The 16506-nt window shown below is 35.2% G+C and overlaps 1 protein-coding gene across 2 annotated transcripts; it reads left to right on the top strand.

Moving 5' to 3' along the window:
- The first annotated feature begins 476 nt into the window (after positions 1-476).
- LOC106754716 (2-oxoisovalerate dehydrogenase subunit alpha 2, mitochondrial) lies at positions 477-11983 on the top strand. 2 transcript variants are annotated; one of them, XM_014636777.2, is made up of 9 exons: positions 479-826; positions 4106-4243; positions 4337-4519; positions 4683-4840; positions 4965-5064; positions 10281-10392; positions 10508-10647; positions 10772-10957; positions 11701-11983. In XM_014636777.2, the coding sequence occupies exons 1-9, from the start codon at positions 503-505 to the stop codon at positions 11866-11868; spliced, it is 1509 nt and encodes a 502-aa protein (XP_014492263.2). In that variant the 5' UTR covers positions 479-502; the 3' UTR covers positions 11869-11983. The 2 variants fall into 2 exon arrangements, with proteins under 2 accessions (XP_014492264.2, XP_014492263.2); XM_014636778.2 differs by lacking the exons at positions 4683-4840; positions 4965-5064 and having other exon boundaries at positions 477-826.
- Positions 11984-16506: the final 4523 nt, after the last annotated feature.

The following is a 16506-nucleotide window of genomic DNA, read 5'->3' as shown; positions in this document are numbered from 1 at the left end:
TTAAATTTTTTCTGTTTACCTTAAAAAAATCATGACAGACTATTAACAAAATCGTAGATGATAAAAAAAAAATCGTTATAAACATAAAAAAGATTATGATATATATACATTAATTGAAAAACAATTAACTCACCCTCTTTCTCGACATGGCCTGTGTTTGGATCCTGCTATTTACTCTAATTGATATTAAGTAAGAAATAATAGTTACCTAACAAAATAATTTCTATTAAACAATAATAAATTATTATATACTACTCATCCCACAAAAATAATTTCTATTTACAACAATAAAAGTATTACATAATACTCATCCCACAATATTTGTCCAAACACAATATAGATGATATTTGAAAAAAAAAAAACAGATATTTCATAGAACTGCGGGAGAGAATAACTTTAATTTAAAATTAATTTCAAGAATTATGGAATAAAAATCTGTTGGACTACCACCAATTTTAGATTCAATTCAACGTGTGACATAACTTGGGCGTAAAAGGCAGAAATGAAGTTACGAAGATCAAATAATAACAGTATAAATAGTAAAAAGATTCATTTTGGTGAGTCTCCTAACGACGTCTTGTTTATGCGTTTAGCGTTTCACACAATGAGGAAGTTTGTCACCATCTTCTCCTTTTTCAAATCTAGGAAGAACTTTTCCAGTTCGCTTCATCGAAACTCTCCACGATGTTCCAATCAACTCCACCCTAATTTCAGGAACCTCACGCAGAATTGCGATTTACTACTACCACCTCTCTCTTCGCATCGACTTTTCTCCGATATCGCGGGGAATCCTTCCACATTGAATAGGAATCTTCTTCAGGACCAGGTACTTTTCCTTCATCTCCCGCCTTTTCACTTTTCCACCATTCCATGGCTTTTGGCACTTTCTGATTTAATTTCTCTTTTTGCCCTACCTTATTGTTTTTATGGAGGATGAAAAAACAAAACAGTAGGAATTTAATCTGAGCTTACAAATCTAAAAAGTAAACAAAATAAGATAACCGATTTGGTAATTAATTAGTATTTGATAAATCAACTTTAAAACTTTCATTATATTTTATGTAAAAAAAATTCATGAAATTTACAAGTTTAATTATATTTTTTCAAATCATAGTTTAGCCTTTAATTTTATATCTTAATCTATCCATTTACATAAAGATACAACATTTAATAACTGTCTGTGATCTTATCTTTTAATTGATTAATTTTATTTTAAGTAATGGAATGTGTTTACGTTATTTTAAATGGAAAATTTAAACAGTTATGTAAGGAAGAAAGTTAGATAGTTATAAGCTGGGAAGAGGTAGGAACAAAAAAGAATATATTTTTACTAAAGGATAAAATTGTCAAATACAAATATGATACTAATTGTGATAAAAAAATGCATCTCTTTTATAAAATGATGATGATATATATAAATAAAAAACAATTTATTTATTTAAAAAATACGTAGCTAGATAATTTAAATAATTAAATATTTTTTTTAAAAAAAATACAAATTACATAACCTTTCAAAACTATTGTTAGGAAATTTTGTAAAAGTGATACTAAAATATTATGTACCTGTTATTTTTAAAGAGAGGGGCAAGTCACATACTTATTTTATTAAATATAGATATATTATTTTTTATTTATTAAAAGGAGAAATTGTTGAATTAAAAGATGAGGGTAAAAGAAGTTACAAAATGATGTATCTTTTTCTATAATGCTATAGGATTTTGTTGACTTGAATTTGGGTTTAGGATCAGTACAATGTTCGAAAATAAATTAAATAAAAAGAAAACATTCTTTTTGTATTTTTATAAATGTGTACGAATTCTATATTATCTATGGGTTGAAAATATTTTAAATTGCATAATTAGAATAAACCTATTTTTATTGTGCAATTTGAAACTAAAAAATATATTATAAATTTGTATAATTCATAATACATTTCAGGATTGGGAAAAAGATGTATTTTGAATTACACAGAAACATATTGATGAATATACAATTTGAAATATATTCGTAAATTACTGAAAATACATTTCAAAGAATTATACAATTTGAAATATGGTTTTATATTTATTTATTTAAAAATCATTTCTGAATTATGTAATCCAAAAACCAGAAATATATTTCATATTACATAGTTCCGAATACATTTCTACATTACAATCTGAAATGTATTTCCATATAAAAAGTGGAATTATGTAATCAATAATATGTTTCTGAATACTACAATCTAAAAGTCTAAGGCATACATATTTTATACCTTTATAACATTCCCAAGAGGGATATGGGGACAAACTATGGATGCAAAATGTAATTGTCTAGAATTTTAGTAGTTTGTTGTTAGATTTGATTTAACTGCTACTGCTGTGCCTTTGGTTGGATGAAGAAGGTCGAAAATTAAATCAAGGAAGGAAGTGTAACTCTTTATTCATGATGCAAAAGTTGAACGGTGTCTTATGTAACCTCCAATTTTAACACCATGATAAAATAAGACTTTATAAAATTGATAAAAGACCAAATGACCTGGTGCTCAGTGCCAATTTGCCATCACTCATCACTACATCATAACATAGTATATGAAAACTTATTGATTTGGGAAATTGGTACCTGCTCAAATGATTAAATTGGTATTCTCTTTTTAGTACTGTGGTCAAAAACAGTTTTTAATGTCAGGACACGTATCAATTAGCTTAATTGACCAAATCCTAAGTTTCCTAATCAACACAACTCAACCAAGACAATTTAAACAATACAAACATCCAATATACTAAATTCAACATATAATTTCAACATACCATTCAATCATGCAATTACAGATTTTAAGATATCAATAACATTAAAACAATGCAATTAGCTTCCCTTACCTGAGAGACAAACAAACTTGCTCTAAGGACTCCAAAACCCTTCAAGCTCATAAGATGTCCTATCTGTACCTAGGAACAACACAAACACGATCAGGACACATCATTAGAATCATTGATCAACAAAAACTTATATAGATGATTAAAAAGGTGCATGTAAGTGAAAGAATACTCACATGCAACCGACAAAAGAAAAGACAAAGAAAAAGAGATGAAACTCAACTTACGCAAACGGAGAAATTGATCTGTCCAACTTGAAAAGCTTGCTGCAAAGATCAATCCTAAGGTCTTGGTTTCAATTATACGAGCAAAGAGAAGTCAAATAACTCTAAAAAAGTGGTTTATAAAGAAATGATGTGTTTTAAAATAATGAAACTAGTTCATAACAAAATTATTTATATTAAAATCTTTTAATAGTAAAATAATCAAATTTGATTATTTTTAAACTACTATCACTTCTAAAATTCTATTTTCTAGGTCTATACATGTTCAAAGAATTTTTTATTGGTAATGTGAATTGGGATGATATGCCCAAAAATAGAAGTGGTACATGAATTCTTTATTTGTAGTGTAAATGCCAAATGGTATAACCTTTCATGACCCTTTATTGACTGCTAGATAAAGTTTTTGTTCAATGATTCTAAATTGAGATGGGACACCTTGATGATCTTAATGGGTACTAGAGTATAAAGCTTTAGTCATGATCTAAAACCTGGACATTAAGGTTGAGCTTCCTTGGTTCTAATTGGGAAATTTCTCTATTCATAATGAAAAATTAAAATTGTATGTGTGTACGTACCTTCAGTTGAACTGCAGCGTGAACTCTTTAATCACAGTGAAGACATGTTGAGATGGTATTTTATATTATAGCCTCGAGCATCTAAATATAACTTCAATTTGAATTTGAGCATCATGTCTAAATTCCCCTGAATTCAATTGCAGAATGAATTCTTTATTAATGATGTAAATTGAGGACGACTAAATTTTTTCCCTTGCTGACCCTAAATACCCGTAGAATGACTTGATTCGTAATCTAAAAGTGTGATGATAATGTATGGATTGAGCGTTCATGATCCAAAATGCAATTGCAGCATGAATTTTTTATTCAGACTTTTAAATTCTTATGCTGTCTAAAGGAGGGTATATTTATGAAAATTGAAAGTTAGAATAATTTCAGTTTGGATATTAGAATGCAGTACGTTCTTGAATTGTAGGAACCATAGTGAGTTATGTATATACGTTTATTGCAGGGCATTGATTTTCCTGGAGGAAGAGTAGAATTCGTCCCTGAAATGAAGTTTATATCAGAATCAGTTAAAGAGAGAGTACCCTGCTACCGTGTCCTTGATGATAATGGGCAGCCGCTCGTGGGTCATAATTTTGTGCAGGTTTTGACATCCTCGACCTACCATTTCACAATTTTTTGCTTGTTCAGAGGGAAAGTATACGGAAATGAAACTGATAGATATCAATAATATTAGGTCAGCAAGGAAGTAGCTGTGAAGATGTACACTGACATGGTTACTCTCCGATCTATGGATACTATCTTCTATGAAGCACAAAGACAAGGTAGAATATCGTTTTATGTGACGGCAATTGGAGAGGAGGCTATTAATATTGCTTCAGCTGCAGCTCTTTCCATGAACGATGTTGTTTTCCCTCAGGTTATACGTGCCACAGAGAAAATAGTTTTTTAAACTGTTGAATTTATATTCAGAATCCTATGTAATGATTTTTCTCGTACTTTATCATAGTTTCTGCTATTTGGTTGGTTTAATTAAGTTAGAAAATGATTTATCAAAAAATGAAAAATTTGGTTGCATGCAGTATAGGGAAGCTGGAGTCTTGTTATGGCGTGGTTTTACTCTGCAAGAATTTGCAAACCAGTTATTTTCTAATAAATATGATAATGGGAAAGGAAGGCAGATGCCAGCACATTATGGGTCCAAAACGCACAATTACTTTACAATAGCTTCAACTATTGCGTGAGTATTAAAAGCTTTGATATACACGGCTTTGATGTTTATTTCTCTATGTATTTGTCCATCTATGCCTCTTTGCATCATGAGTACGAAAATTACATAATGAAAATTTTACCTTGGTCTATAGTACACAAATTTCTCATGCTGTTGGAGCTGCTTATTCCTTAAAGATGGATAAAAAGGATGCATGTGCTGTTACTTACTTTGGTGATGGTGGATCTAGTGAGGTAAATTTACCATAATAGAAGATCCACTTCTCCCTCTATTAAATTTTGTCGGGAATTAGATCAACCAAACATAGATCAAGAACATAAGCTTTATTCTTAAAATTTCTTAATGCATTCAGCTAGGCAATATATTAGCACTTTAGGATACAGTTTTTTTTCGCATTCAAATATCTATTTCTAGTTTTGGTGTGCGTATTTTTTATTTGATCTTATTTATTTGCAGTTATCTCATTCTTGTAAGCGGAGCCAGTACCATGCTTTTGTTTTTATGAAATAGTGAAAGAGATGAGGGGAAATCTCCCTTGTGTTGAATATACACATAGGGTCCTTTATTTATAATAGAAGAAATATGGGCTAAGCCCAAAATACAAATAAGAAATATAAACAAACTAAATAAGAAATATAAACAAACTAACTAAAGATAAGAGATAAATATAAACTAAACTAACTAAAGATAAGAGATAAATATAAACTAAATATAATATCTCTAACACTCCCCCTCAAGTTGGAGCATACAAATCATATGTTCCAAGGTTGTTACAAAGATAGTCAATTTTAGGTCCTCGCAAGGACTTAGTGAATATGTCTGCCAACTGGTTGCTTGAGTTAACGAACTCAGTCTTGATATCTCCGGATATGATTTTTTCTCTAATAAAATGGTAATCAACTCTTCAATGTGCTTGGTTCTCCCACGGAAGACAGGGTTAGCGCTAATATGAAGAGCAACTTCATTATCACATATAAGTGTCATGTGAGTGATATCTCCAAATTTCAATTCACTAAGTAATTGTTTAAGCCATACAAGCTCACAAGTAGCTGATGCCATAGCTCTATATTCTGCTTCTGCGCTGGACCTAGCCACAATACTTTGCTTCTTACTTTTCCAAGATATCATGTTGCCACCAATAGAGACACAATATCCAGAAGTAGACCTCCTATCAGAAGGAGAACCAACCCAATCAGCATCTGAATAACAAACGATTTTTGTATCGTTGTTAGGACCATATAGCAAACCTTTTCCAGGTGATCTTTTAATATACTTCAGTCTGCAAACAACTGCATCCCAATGGTCTTCACATGGGGAGTTAAGGAATTGACTCACCACACTAACTGCGAAGGAAATGTCAGGACGCGTAACAGTAAGATAGTTTAATTTACCAACTAATCTTCTGTAACGTTCAGGATCTGAGAAAGGCTCCCCCTGATTTGGTAGGAGCTTGATGTTAGGATCCATAAGTGTCTCAACAGACTTACAGTTCATTAACCCTGTTTCCTCCAAGATGTCTAACGCATACTTCCTCTGAGATATGACAATACCATCATTGGATTGNCCATAGGTGTCTCAACAGACTTACAGTTCATTAACCCTGTTTCCTCCAAGATGTCTAACGCATACTTCCTCTGAGATATGACAATACCATCATTGGATTGTGCTACTTCAATACCCAAAAAGTACCGGAGTTTGCCAAGATCTTTGGTTTGAAAATGGTGACAAATGTGTTGTTTCATCTGAGAGATGCCAAGGTAGTCGCTTTCTGTGAGAACAATATCATCGACATACACTATTAAGTAGATACATCCAGCACTTGAGTGGCGATAGAACACTGAATGATCCGCTTCACTGCGAGTCATACCAAATTGTTGAACAACACCACTGAATTTACCAAACCAGGCCCGAGGAGACTGTTTTAGGCCATATAGGGATTTGCGAAGACGACATACCAATGCAGATGACTCCCCCTGAGCAACAAAGCCGGGCGGTTGCTCCATATAAATTTCTTCATGCAAATCACCATTAAGGAAAGCATTTTTGACATCAAGTTGATAAAGAGGCCATTGTCGAAGGGCGGCCATGGCAATGAATAGGCGAACCGAAGTCATTTTCCCCACTGGAGAAAAAGTATCACCATAATCCAAACCAAAAATCTGTGTGTAGCCTTTGGTAACCAGTCGAGCCTTCAAACGATCAATTGTACCATCAGGGCCAACTTTGATAGCATACACCCACCTGCAACCAACAACAGACTTTCCAGATGGTAATTGGACAAGCTCCCAAGTTCCACTTTTCTGTAAAGCACTTAATTCATCCAGCATGGCTTGACGCCAACCAGGATGACTTAAGGCATCACCCACAGACTTGGGAATTGACACAGAAGAAATGGATGAAAGACATGTGTAAAAAGATGGAGATAACCTGTGGTAACTAAGAACAGTATAATGAGGGGAAGGGTTACGAGTAGAGCGTATACCTTTACGGAGGGCAATAGGCAGGTCAGACTCATTTGCTGGAGCCGGAGGAGACACAGGAGGCGGCACAGGAGGTGAGTCATGAGGGAGACGATTGCGGCGACTATAAACCTGGAGGGGTGAAGTTGAAGGACGATCCTGTGTGGAATGAGAGTCTAAAGGATCACAAACAATAGGAATATCAACAGTGGTAGGTGGAGGTACAGAACTAGAAGATAGTTGTGAAAAATAAAACGAAGATTCATCAAAAGTGACATCAGCAGAGATAAAATGATGATTGAGAGAAGGAGAAAAACACTTATAGCCCTTTTGTGACCGTGGAAATCATAAGAAGACACATTTGTGAGATCTAGGAGATAACTTATCAAGACCAGGACTAAAATCATGAACAAAACATGTAGACCCGAAAACTTTAAGAGGTAATGGATATAAAGGGTCTTGAGAAAATAAGACAGAGTGAGGGATTTTGTTATCTAGGACAGAAGACGGCATGCGGTTAATGAGATAACATGCAGTGAGAACTGCATCACCCCAAAAACGCGAGGGTACTTGGCCATGAATTAGAAGTGTACGAGTTGTTTCAATGAGGTGTCTATTCTTGCACTCAGCCACCCCATTTTGTTGAGGAGTATAAGCACAAGAGGTCTGGTGAAGAATGCCATGAGACGCCATAAAATGTTGAAACTGTTGAGAAAGATATTCACAACCATTATCACTGCGTAAAGTTCGAATAGAAACCCCAAACTGTGTTTTTATTTCATTAAAAAATGATTGGAAAATAGAAAACAACTCAGAACGATTCTTCATTAAAAACAACGAAGTACATCTGGAGTAATCATCAATAAAAGTAACAAAATACTGAAATCCTAAAGTGGACTTAACACGACTAGGTCCCCAAATATCAGAATGAACTAATGAAAAAGGGGACGACGCTCGTTGTGAAACACTATGAGGAAAGGAACTACGAGTATGCTTTCCTAACTGACAAGACTCACATGACAAGTTGGATAACTTCGACAAACTCGGAACAAGCTGCTGTAGTTTGGCAAGGCTGGGATGACCTAACTGAGCATGAAGAAGGGATGGTGACTCCATGATGACGCCAACATGTGGAGAAGGGCGGAGAAGATATAGACCATGAGACTCACATCCTGTGGCAATCATGTGTTTCGAACTCCGGTCCTGCAAACAAACAGAATCTTTAGTAAATGAAATAACACAATTGAGGGAATGAGTTAGACGACTGACAGATAATAAATTGAAAGGAGACCCAGGGACATAGAGTACATGATCAATGTATATAGATGGAAAAATATGAACAATACCAATACCATTAGATGAGACTCTAGACCCATCATCCATTGTTACCGAGGGTAAATTATCCGGACATGACAAGGAAGAAAACAAGGACTTGTTACCAGTTATATGATCATTGGCGCTTGAGTCAAGGACCCAAGATCCGAGGGAGTGAGTCAGACCAACAAAAGGTGTACCTGTGCGTGCAACAGATGCAGATGTAGTGGAACTAGATTGCTGACGATCCTCATACCATCTGAGAAATTCGTTGAAGACTGCAGGGTTATCTACAGTATTTGATGAAGTAGGATGGTCTGCAAGCCGAGGAGGTGGATCAGAATTAGCCATTACTACAGATCGAGGAGGACGTCCATGAAGCGCATAACATCTATCAATTCTGTGGCCTGGCTTGCCACAATGGTCACATTTTGGTCGTCCTTTACCTGGCTTGCGAGACCGACTTTTATCATCACGTTGGGCAGCCATAACAGAGGAATCATCACTATGAGGAGATGTCTCAATGACTGGTTTGCTTAGAATACGCAAAAGAGCAGAACAAGTAGAAGTAAAGTTGGGTATGACTGGAGAACCCAAAATCTGATCACGGACATGGGAGGATTCATCAGAGAGCCCGTATAATGCCAACAACATGAAGAACTTTGATCGTTGTTCCAGTTCTTCAGCAGGAGTGGAAGCAGGAGGTAATAGCTCATTAAAATCATGAAGGAGGGCATGAACATTACCCAAATATTCTGCCATGGGACCAGGATTGCGCGGACCAATAACAGTGAATAGATCCTGACAAACACCATAAAGACGCTGGGTGTCATTCGTGCACAATAACTTTGCTTGTGCCCATACTTCTAAACATGTTTCATATGATCGAAACATTTGTTTTAGAGAAGAGTAAATGGTGGACTTTATGACGATGCATAATTGGGCATCAATTTTCATCCAGCGGGAAGTGTCCTCTTTGGTAGCACTAGTCACATTATTAGTAAGGTGATCTACATACCCTTGACTCTTCAACCAAAGTTTGATGTCGGATGCCCATGTTGCATAATTCGTGCCATCTAACTTGTCAATGGACAAGTGTACATTCACATAATTGGTGTATATTGATGAGGCACCAGCAGAAGAAGATGAGGCACTAGCAGAATTGGTTGTAGATGAGGAAGAGGCCATGGAGACGGGGAAACCCTAAAAATTCAACGTGCTCCGATTGACGCAACGACCATAGATCCAGAAAGAGGGCGAGGAGGCGATTCGGATGGAGTGGTCGCCGGTCGATTCTGGAACTCTGGCGAGTCTTCGGCGAGGTTTCGGCGACGACAGCGGTGGCTGCTGTGGAGGCTGCGACCGTGGAAGAGACTGGATCAGAAACTAAGCTCTAGATACCATATGAAATAGTGAAAGAGATGAGAGGAAATCTTCCTTGTGTTGAATATACACACAGGGTCCTTTATTTATAATAGAAGAAATATGAGCTAAGTCCAAAATACAAATAAGAAAAATAAACAAACTAAATAAGAAATATAAACAAACTAACTAAAGATAAGAGATAAATATAAACTAAATATAATATCTCTAACAGTTTTCATTAGCAGAGGATCTTTGATAGCTTAAGAATATTTCTTTTGCTTGTCATATTCTTATGCGTTGTATAATGACAGGGAGATTTCCATGCTGCTTTAAATTTTGCAGCGGTTACGGAGGCCCCGGTTATTTTTATATGCCGGAACAATGGATGGGCTATTAGTACCCCCATTTCAGATCAGTTTCGAAGTAATTTTCTTTTCTCTCTGGCAATTTCTTCCATTTGGTCAGGTTTAGCGTTGTCTTGCAATATCTATAGGCATATTGTGTACCATGTTATTTATTCATTATTGTTTATGCATAGGTGATGGTGTAGTCGTGAAAGGACAATCATATGGAGTCCGTAGCATCCGAGTAGATGGCAATGATGCCCTGGCCATCTATAGTGCTGTTCAAGCTGCTCGTCAAATGTCAATCACTGAAGAGAGACCGATCCTAATAGAAGTAAAGTGACAATTGATAACCTTTTAAGGCAAATCTTTGTCTTGGTCAAAAGAAATTTGGTAGTGTGGTCCAATATTAAGGCATTTTAATGACAGACCAATGTTTATTTTGATTCCTTTTTCAGGCTCTTACGTACAGAGTGGGACACCATACCACATCAGATGACTCCACCAAGTATCGTCCAGCAAGTGAGATTGAATGGTGGAGAGTGGCACGGGATCCTGTGGCTAGATTTAGAAAGTGGCTTGAAAATAATGGTTGGTGGAATGATCTGGCAGAGTCAGAGCTTATAAACAATTTGAGACAACAGGTGATAAACATAATGTTTCTACTATAATAGAATCCACACTAATAAATACATCACAATGCCCAACAAATTCCTGTGCCAAAAAGATAAGCCAAAACTTACTCTAATCGTCAGTCCTATTAATAGATGGAGTCTTAAATAACTTCTCAATATATGTTTACTTAATTGTCTTTAGCTTTGACTCTAATCATTTCCCTATCAGTGTCCTGAACATGGAGCATGATCCTTGGCTCCGTTGGGTAGACTTCTGTATTTATCCTTTTTCCAGAAGTATTTTGTTAGTGGACCTGTTACCCCAGGTCTGTGGTATATAAGAACTTAGTTTGTAGTGGGCTCATCTTGCAGTTTTACCACCATAATAATGAATACTGAAACTATATTCATTGGATTTCGATATGATAGCTTTTAGAAATGATTCCTTGAATAATTACACATGCCTAAAGTATGGAGCTTAGTGCCTTTGATAAAATTAGTTTGGTGGAACTACAAAAAAATCGCACCTAGGATCTTGTACTTGTATTGTCAAAATCGTGAATACTGAATCCGGGAAGTATACTCTTTGCATATTGTTGTAGGCAACTCTAAAATTTTCTTCCTTAATTGGTGACAATTCCTGGAACCATTGGAAATATGATAACTTTGTTTATGATCACAGCTGAAGCTGAATTTCTGCTTTGAATTTGATTTAGGCGGCTCTTACAAGTATTATTCGATTGTTGTTCTAACTAATAGTTTTCCTACTACAGCTTCTGCATACAATTCAAGTTGCAGAGAGTGTAGAGAAACCTCCACTTGAAGAAGCTTTTCGTGATGTTTATGATGTTCCTCCATCCAATCTCCGTGAACAGGAGCAATGGCTGAAGGAGATTGTAAAAGAACAACCACAAGAGTATCCACCAAATATTTCTGTGTAGGCTTCAATATGCTAAAACAAATTACACTGCTTCTAAGTTACTTGTCCTGATTTTCTACTAGACTAATTTCAGTTTTTCTTTCATTTTTATGTTATACGTAAAATATTACAATTCATTTATGAAGACTAAAATAAAAATACTATAAATTTCACTGATTGATTAAATAATTTAATATTTAATAGAACAGTAATTCATGATTTTTTTTGTAATTAAATTTGTTATTATTAATTTTTAAAAAAATAAAATTGTTACAATAGAAAATATTTATGATCAATAATATAACAACACTGATATTAATATTTTAAAATTTTAAACATGATCTTATATTTTTCATTTTCTTTACAAACCACTATAAAAATAAAAAAATCTATACTAAATTATATTACGACGTTATCTTTAAATTTTTCCTAAATATTTTTTATATTTTTAAATGGACGTAGTAGAATATTATTTTTCAAATGAAGAGGAGCAGAATTCTCAACTGGTTTTGTTTTTATGTTTGATATTAGAAACCTCTTTGAAATCTGACTCACCGGAAATCAAATTCTGTGACGATTATTTATTTATTTTAAAGGAAAAAAGAATTAAATATCACACATTAAAACAAAAATTAAAGTAAGAAAAATAATTTAAACAATTGAAATGATGATATTAGATTTTAATTATTTCAAGAGAAAAAAGACTAAATAATTTAAGAGGGAATAAATTTTAGTTTCGTAATATATTTTTTTTAATTTTCTTCTTTCTCTTAATTAAAAAGTAAACTTAATATTTTAATAGATTATTTTAAATTATTTTTTAATAATTATAATCTTAACTTTTAATTTTTATTTTTATTTTTAGTTTTCCTCCCTATTTTAGAACAAAAAAGAAAATTTTAAATAGAATCATATCATATGATCATTCAATCCATGTTATGAATTGAACACTCTACTTTTGCATACGAGTTTCTTTCGTGAGATTGAATAGTCAGACGTAAAAGAGTTCTGTTATTTTCACACTCAATTTTTGACACATATTTGACATCGACAGGTGTTAAGGTCCAATTTGTTGGTTTTCTTTTTTTTTTTAAAAAAAAAAATTTGGCTGGTAGAATGAAAAAGGTTTCAAAAAATTTTCCTTCCAATTCTACTCTTGCCCAGTTTCATTACCTTTTCTGTCTCATATTTCTTTCTCTCTCACATTTCGTCCTCTCCCTTCGTCCCCTCCCTTGCGTTCTCTCTGGCATTGGTTCTCCTGGCGTTTTCGTCCTGTCCATTGCGTTTTCTCTGACATTCATTCTCCCCTTTCATTTTTGGTTGTCTATTCTCGCAGTTTGTTCTCGCTATCCTTGTTCGAATGAGAAGTTCTGGACAACAACGTGGTTGGAGCAAGGTAAATGCGTTCTTCGACCATTTTTTTGTCGGTTTGGGTATTGGGTTTTGTGTTTGGTGTCGGTTTCCGTTGATGTTGTGGTTTGGGTATAGGGTTTTTCGTTTGTGTGTTGGGTTTCTTGTAGGTTCTTCGACCACTTTTGGTTTTTTGGTTATTTCCTTTGGTGTTTACCATTGTGTTGTTTTCTATATGCAGTTGAGCGTTCGTCATTCTTTTTCAACAATGTATCTCTGCACTTTGAACAAACGCTTGACACAGAACCAATGGTCACTCATTTCGAAGACTCCATTTTCTTGGTTTTTAGACTTGAGTGGGCAGAAAACAATGTCAATGTGGAAGCCATTCTCCGCAAATTTGTTCCGCCAATTGACCAACCATCATCATCATCCAAACAAGCAGACCATTAATAGTTAATATTACATATGGTTTCATTTATCTTTTCTAATGCTAGTGAAAATATGACTTTAATGGATAACTGTAATATTGTTTTATGAGCTCCATAATTGTATATGGGATGAGTGTAATTTTTTTAAACTAGACTTTTTCAATGTTGTTATTGTGCACTTTTTTAACTTTTTTAGATGTGATGTAATGTTCTAAGTGTAATCATTGTATTCAGATTAATGAAATCAGCATAGTTATTTTGTCAATCAATACAAAGCAAAATTGTCTTAAAAAACTCAGAAATTCACATGTGGTCCTCCAAGTTACCACAGGTGGTTCCTTCAGTGTAACAACTTGTCCAAAACACAAAAAAGACATGTGTAATCGATTATGAGCACCTTGTAATCGATTACAAGGCTGTTTTTTACTGCATAAATTGCAAGATTTGGCTCAAGTGCCTCTCATATGACTTGGTGGTTCCCTTCTCCATGATGGGGTTTCCCAAACATCACTTCCAAGCATACACTCACACTAAACAACATAAACACTGAAAAAGCAGTGAACATGTCTTAAAAAACTCAGAAATTCACCTATGGTCCTCCAGGTTACCACAGATGGTTCCTTCAGTGCAACAACATGTCCAAAACACAAAAGAGACACGCGTAATCGATTATGAGCACCTTGTAATCGATTACAAGGCTTTTTTTTGCTGCACAAATTGCAGGATTTGGCCAAAGTGCCTTGTAATCGTTTACAAGAGCGCTGTAAACGATTACGCGTGTCGAAAATGGTTTTTGGACATCCTGTTGAACTGAAGGAGCCACCAGTGGAAACGTAGGGGACCACAGCTGAATAGTAGTGTGTTTTGACCCAAGTCCANAAAATGGTTTTTGGACATCCTGTTGAACTGAAGGAGCCACCAGTGGAAACGTAGGGGACCACAGCTGAATAGTAGTGTGTTTTGACCCAAGTCCAGTGGTTTTAATTGTAATTTGATGTTCTTGAGTGAGGATACAAGGTTGTTTTTTGTTGCACAAATTGCAAGATTTGGCCAAAGTGCCTCTCATATGACTTGGTGGTCCCCTACTCCATGATAGGGTTTCCCAAACATCACCTCCAAGCATACACTCACACTTAAACAACATAAACACTGAAAAAACAGTGAACTTGTCTTAAAAAACTCAGAAATTCACCTGTGATCCTCTAGGTTACCACAGGTGGTTCCTTTAGTGTAACAGTATGTCCAAAACACAAAAGAGACACGCGTAATCGATTACGAGCACCTTGTAATCGATTATAAGGCTTTTTTTGCTGCACAAATTGCAGGATTTGGCCAAAGTGCCTTGTAATCGTTTACAAGGGGGCTGTAAACGATTACGCGTGTCTAAAATGGTTTTTGGACATCCTGTTGAACTNTGTAAACGATTACGCGTGTCTAAAATGGTTTTTGGACATCCTGTTGAACTGAAGGAGCCACCAGTGAAAACGTAGGGGACCACAGCTGAATAACAATGTATTTTTACTGTTATTGAGTTCCTTAAAATGTAATTGGTTGTTTATATGTGATTATCAAGTGTTTAATTGTCCATTAAATACACCATTATTTTACTACTTAACATTTTGTCAGATATAATACGCGAAACATTCAACCCACATTCAACGAAATGGTGTCATTCCAATTCCATCTACATGGACATCTCTCGGTAAGCCATTCATTTGAACAATGGTTGATGAATCTAGAGATATTCGAACCCGCCACTACAAAACATTGTTATTACGAAAACATTGTTATTACTTACCAAAAAAATCCAACTAAATAAAATACGAAAACTTTCACTTACCTTTGGGTTTTAGGAAGCCATTGCAACTGCACAAAAAATCAATGATGGATTAGGGTTCACAAAACACAAAAAGAATAAATAACGCCAAAGAGACCCAAAACGCCAAAGAGAACGAAAGAGAAGCCAGACAATGCGAAAGAGAGCGAAAAGCCGAAACAGAGCCACAACGCCAGACCCAAAACGCGAAACGCGAAAGAGAGCTTACTTCAACAGAGTGATTGCGAAAGAGCTCTTTTTTTGGTTCAAATGAGGCCTTCAGATGAGACAAAAGCCGAATGGAGGATGCAAGGGATTGGAGAGATGAAGCCGAATGGGAGAGACGAATGAAAGAGAAAGTTCAAAACCAAAGTGAACAAGAGAAGAAAACGAAACCGCCAAAATGAAATTTCATATCATCAGAATTCCAAAACTACCCCTCCTCAACAATGTTTTTTCATTTAATTGACAACATCCAATAGAAATTTGACACCTGGCCGATGTCAAATTTGTGTCAAAAAAGGGTGTTAAAGAAACATTTTCGGACGTAAAAAGGAGGGATTAACATTAATTCTGAACCGTTTAAGATAAAATATATTTTCCACCAATTGGATCAGACACGACTAATCCAAAGCTCATTCTGAAATATATTAATATAGGTAGAAGGAATTAGATAACCAACAAGATCCCCATGAAGATGATCAGAGCAATGCAGCACCAGGTGCAAAAGATGTAGTGTAGCCAGGAAAAGGAGTTGTTGGTTTTAAGGGCTGAGAACGTGATCGTCTGCTAGGAGCAGACCATCCAAGAATCTATGTCGAGCAGTCTAAGTCAACCCATCTGATAGAGTTGTTGTCCAGCCATGGGAAATAAGGAAGCAGCGGAAGGAGACGCTTGTGATTTGGCAGTAGTGGAAGAATGAATTCCGTGGTTGAAATTGTTGGAGGAAGAGCTCTACGGTGGAGGAAACTCTAGCTCAGGCGGCCTTCACTGGAAGGAAGCTAGATGGAGAGGGAAAGCTCATTAGGAGGTGACTTTTGTGCAAAGTTTTCAGTGTTGGAAC

Source organism: Vigna radiata, unplaced genomic scaffold, assembly GCF_000741045.1.
Source record: "Vigna radiata var. radiata cultivar VC1973A unplaced genomic scaffold, Vradiata_ver6 scaffold_201, whole genome shotgun sequence".
In the NCBI taxonomy this organism is placed as follows: Eukaryota; Viridiplantae; Streptophyta; class Magnoliopsida; order Fabales; family Fabaceae; genus Vigna; species Vigna radiata.
Note: the sequence above shows the minus strand (reverse complement) of the source record. Positions and strands in the feature narration are given on the sequence as shown.

Coding starts and splice junctions, on each gene's coding strand:
- LOC106754716 (XM_014636777.2), top strand. CDS start 503: ATGAAGTTACGAAGATCAAATAATAACAGTATAAATAGTAAAAAGATT. Junction 10,648..10,771: donor AGAGACCGATCCTAATAGAA/GTAAAGTGACAA, acceptor TTCCTTTTTCAG/GCTCTTACGTACAGAGTGGG. Junction 10,958..11,700: donor TAAACAATTTGAGACAACAG/GTGATAAACATA, acceptor TTCCTACTACAG/CTTCTGCATACAATTCAAGT.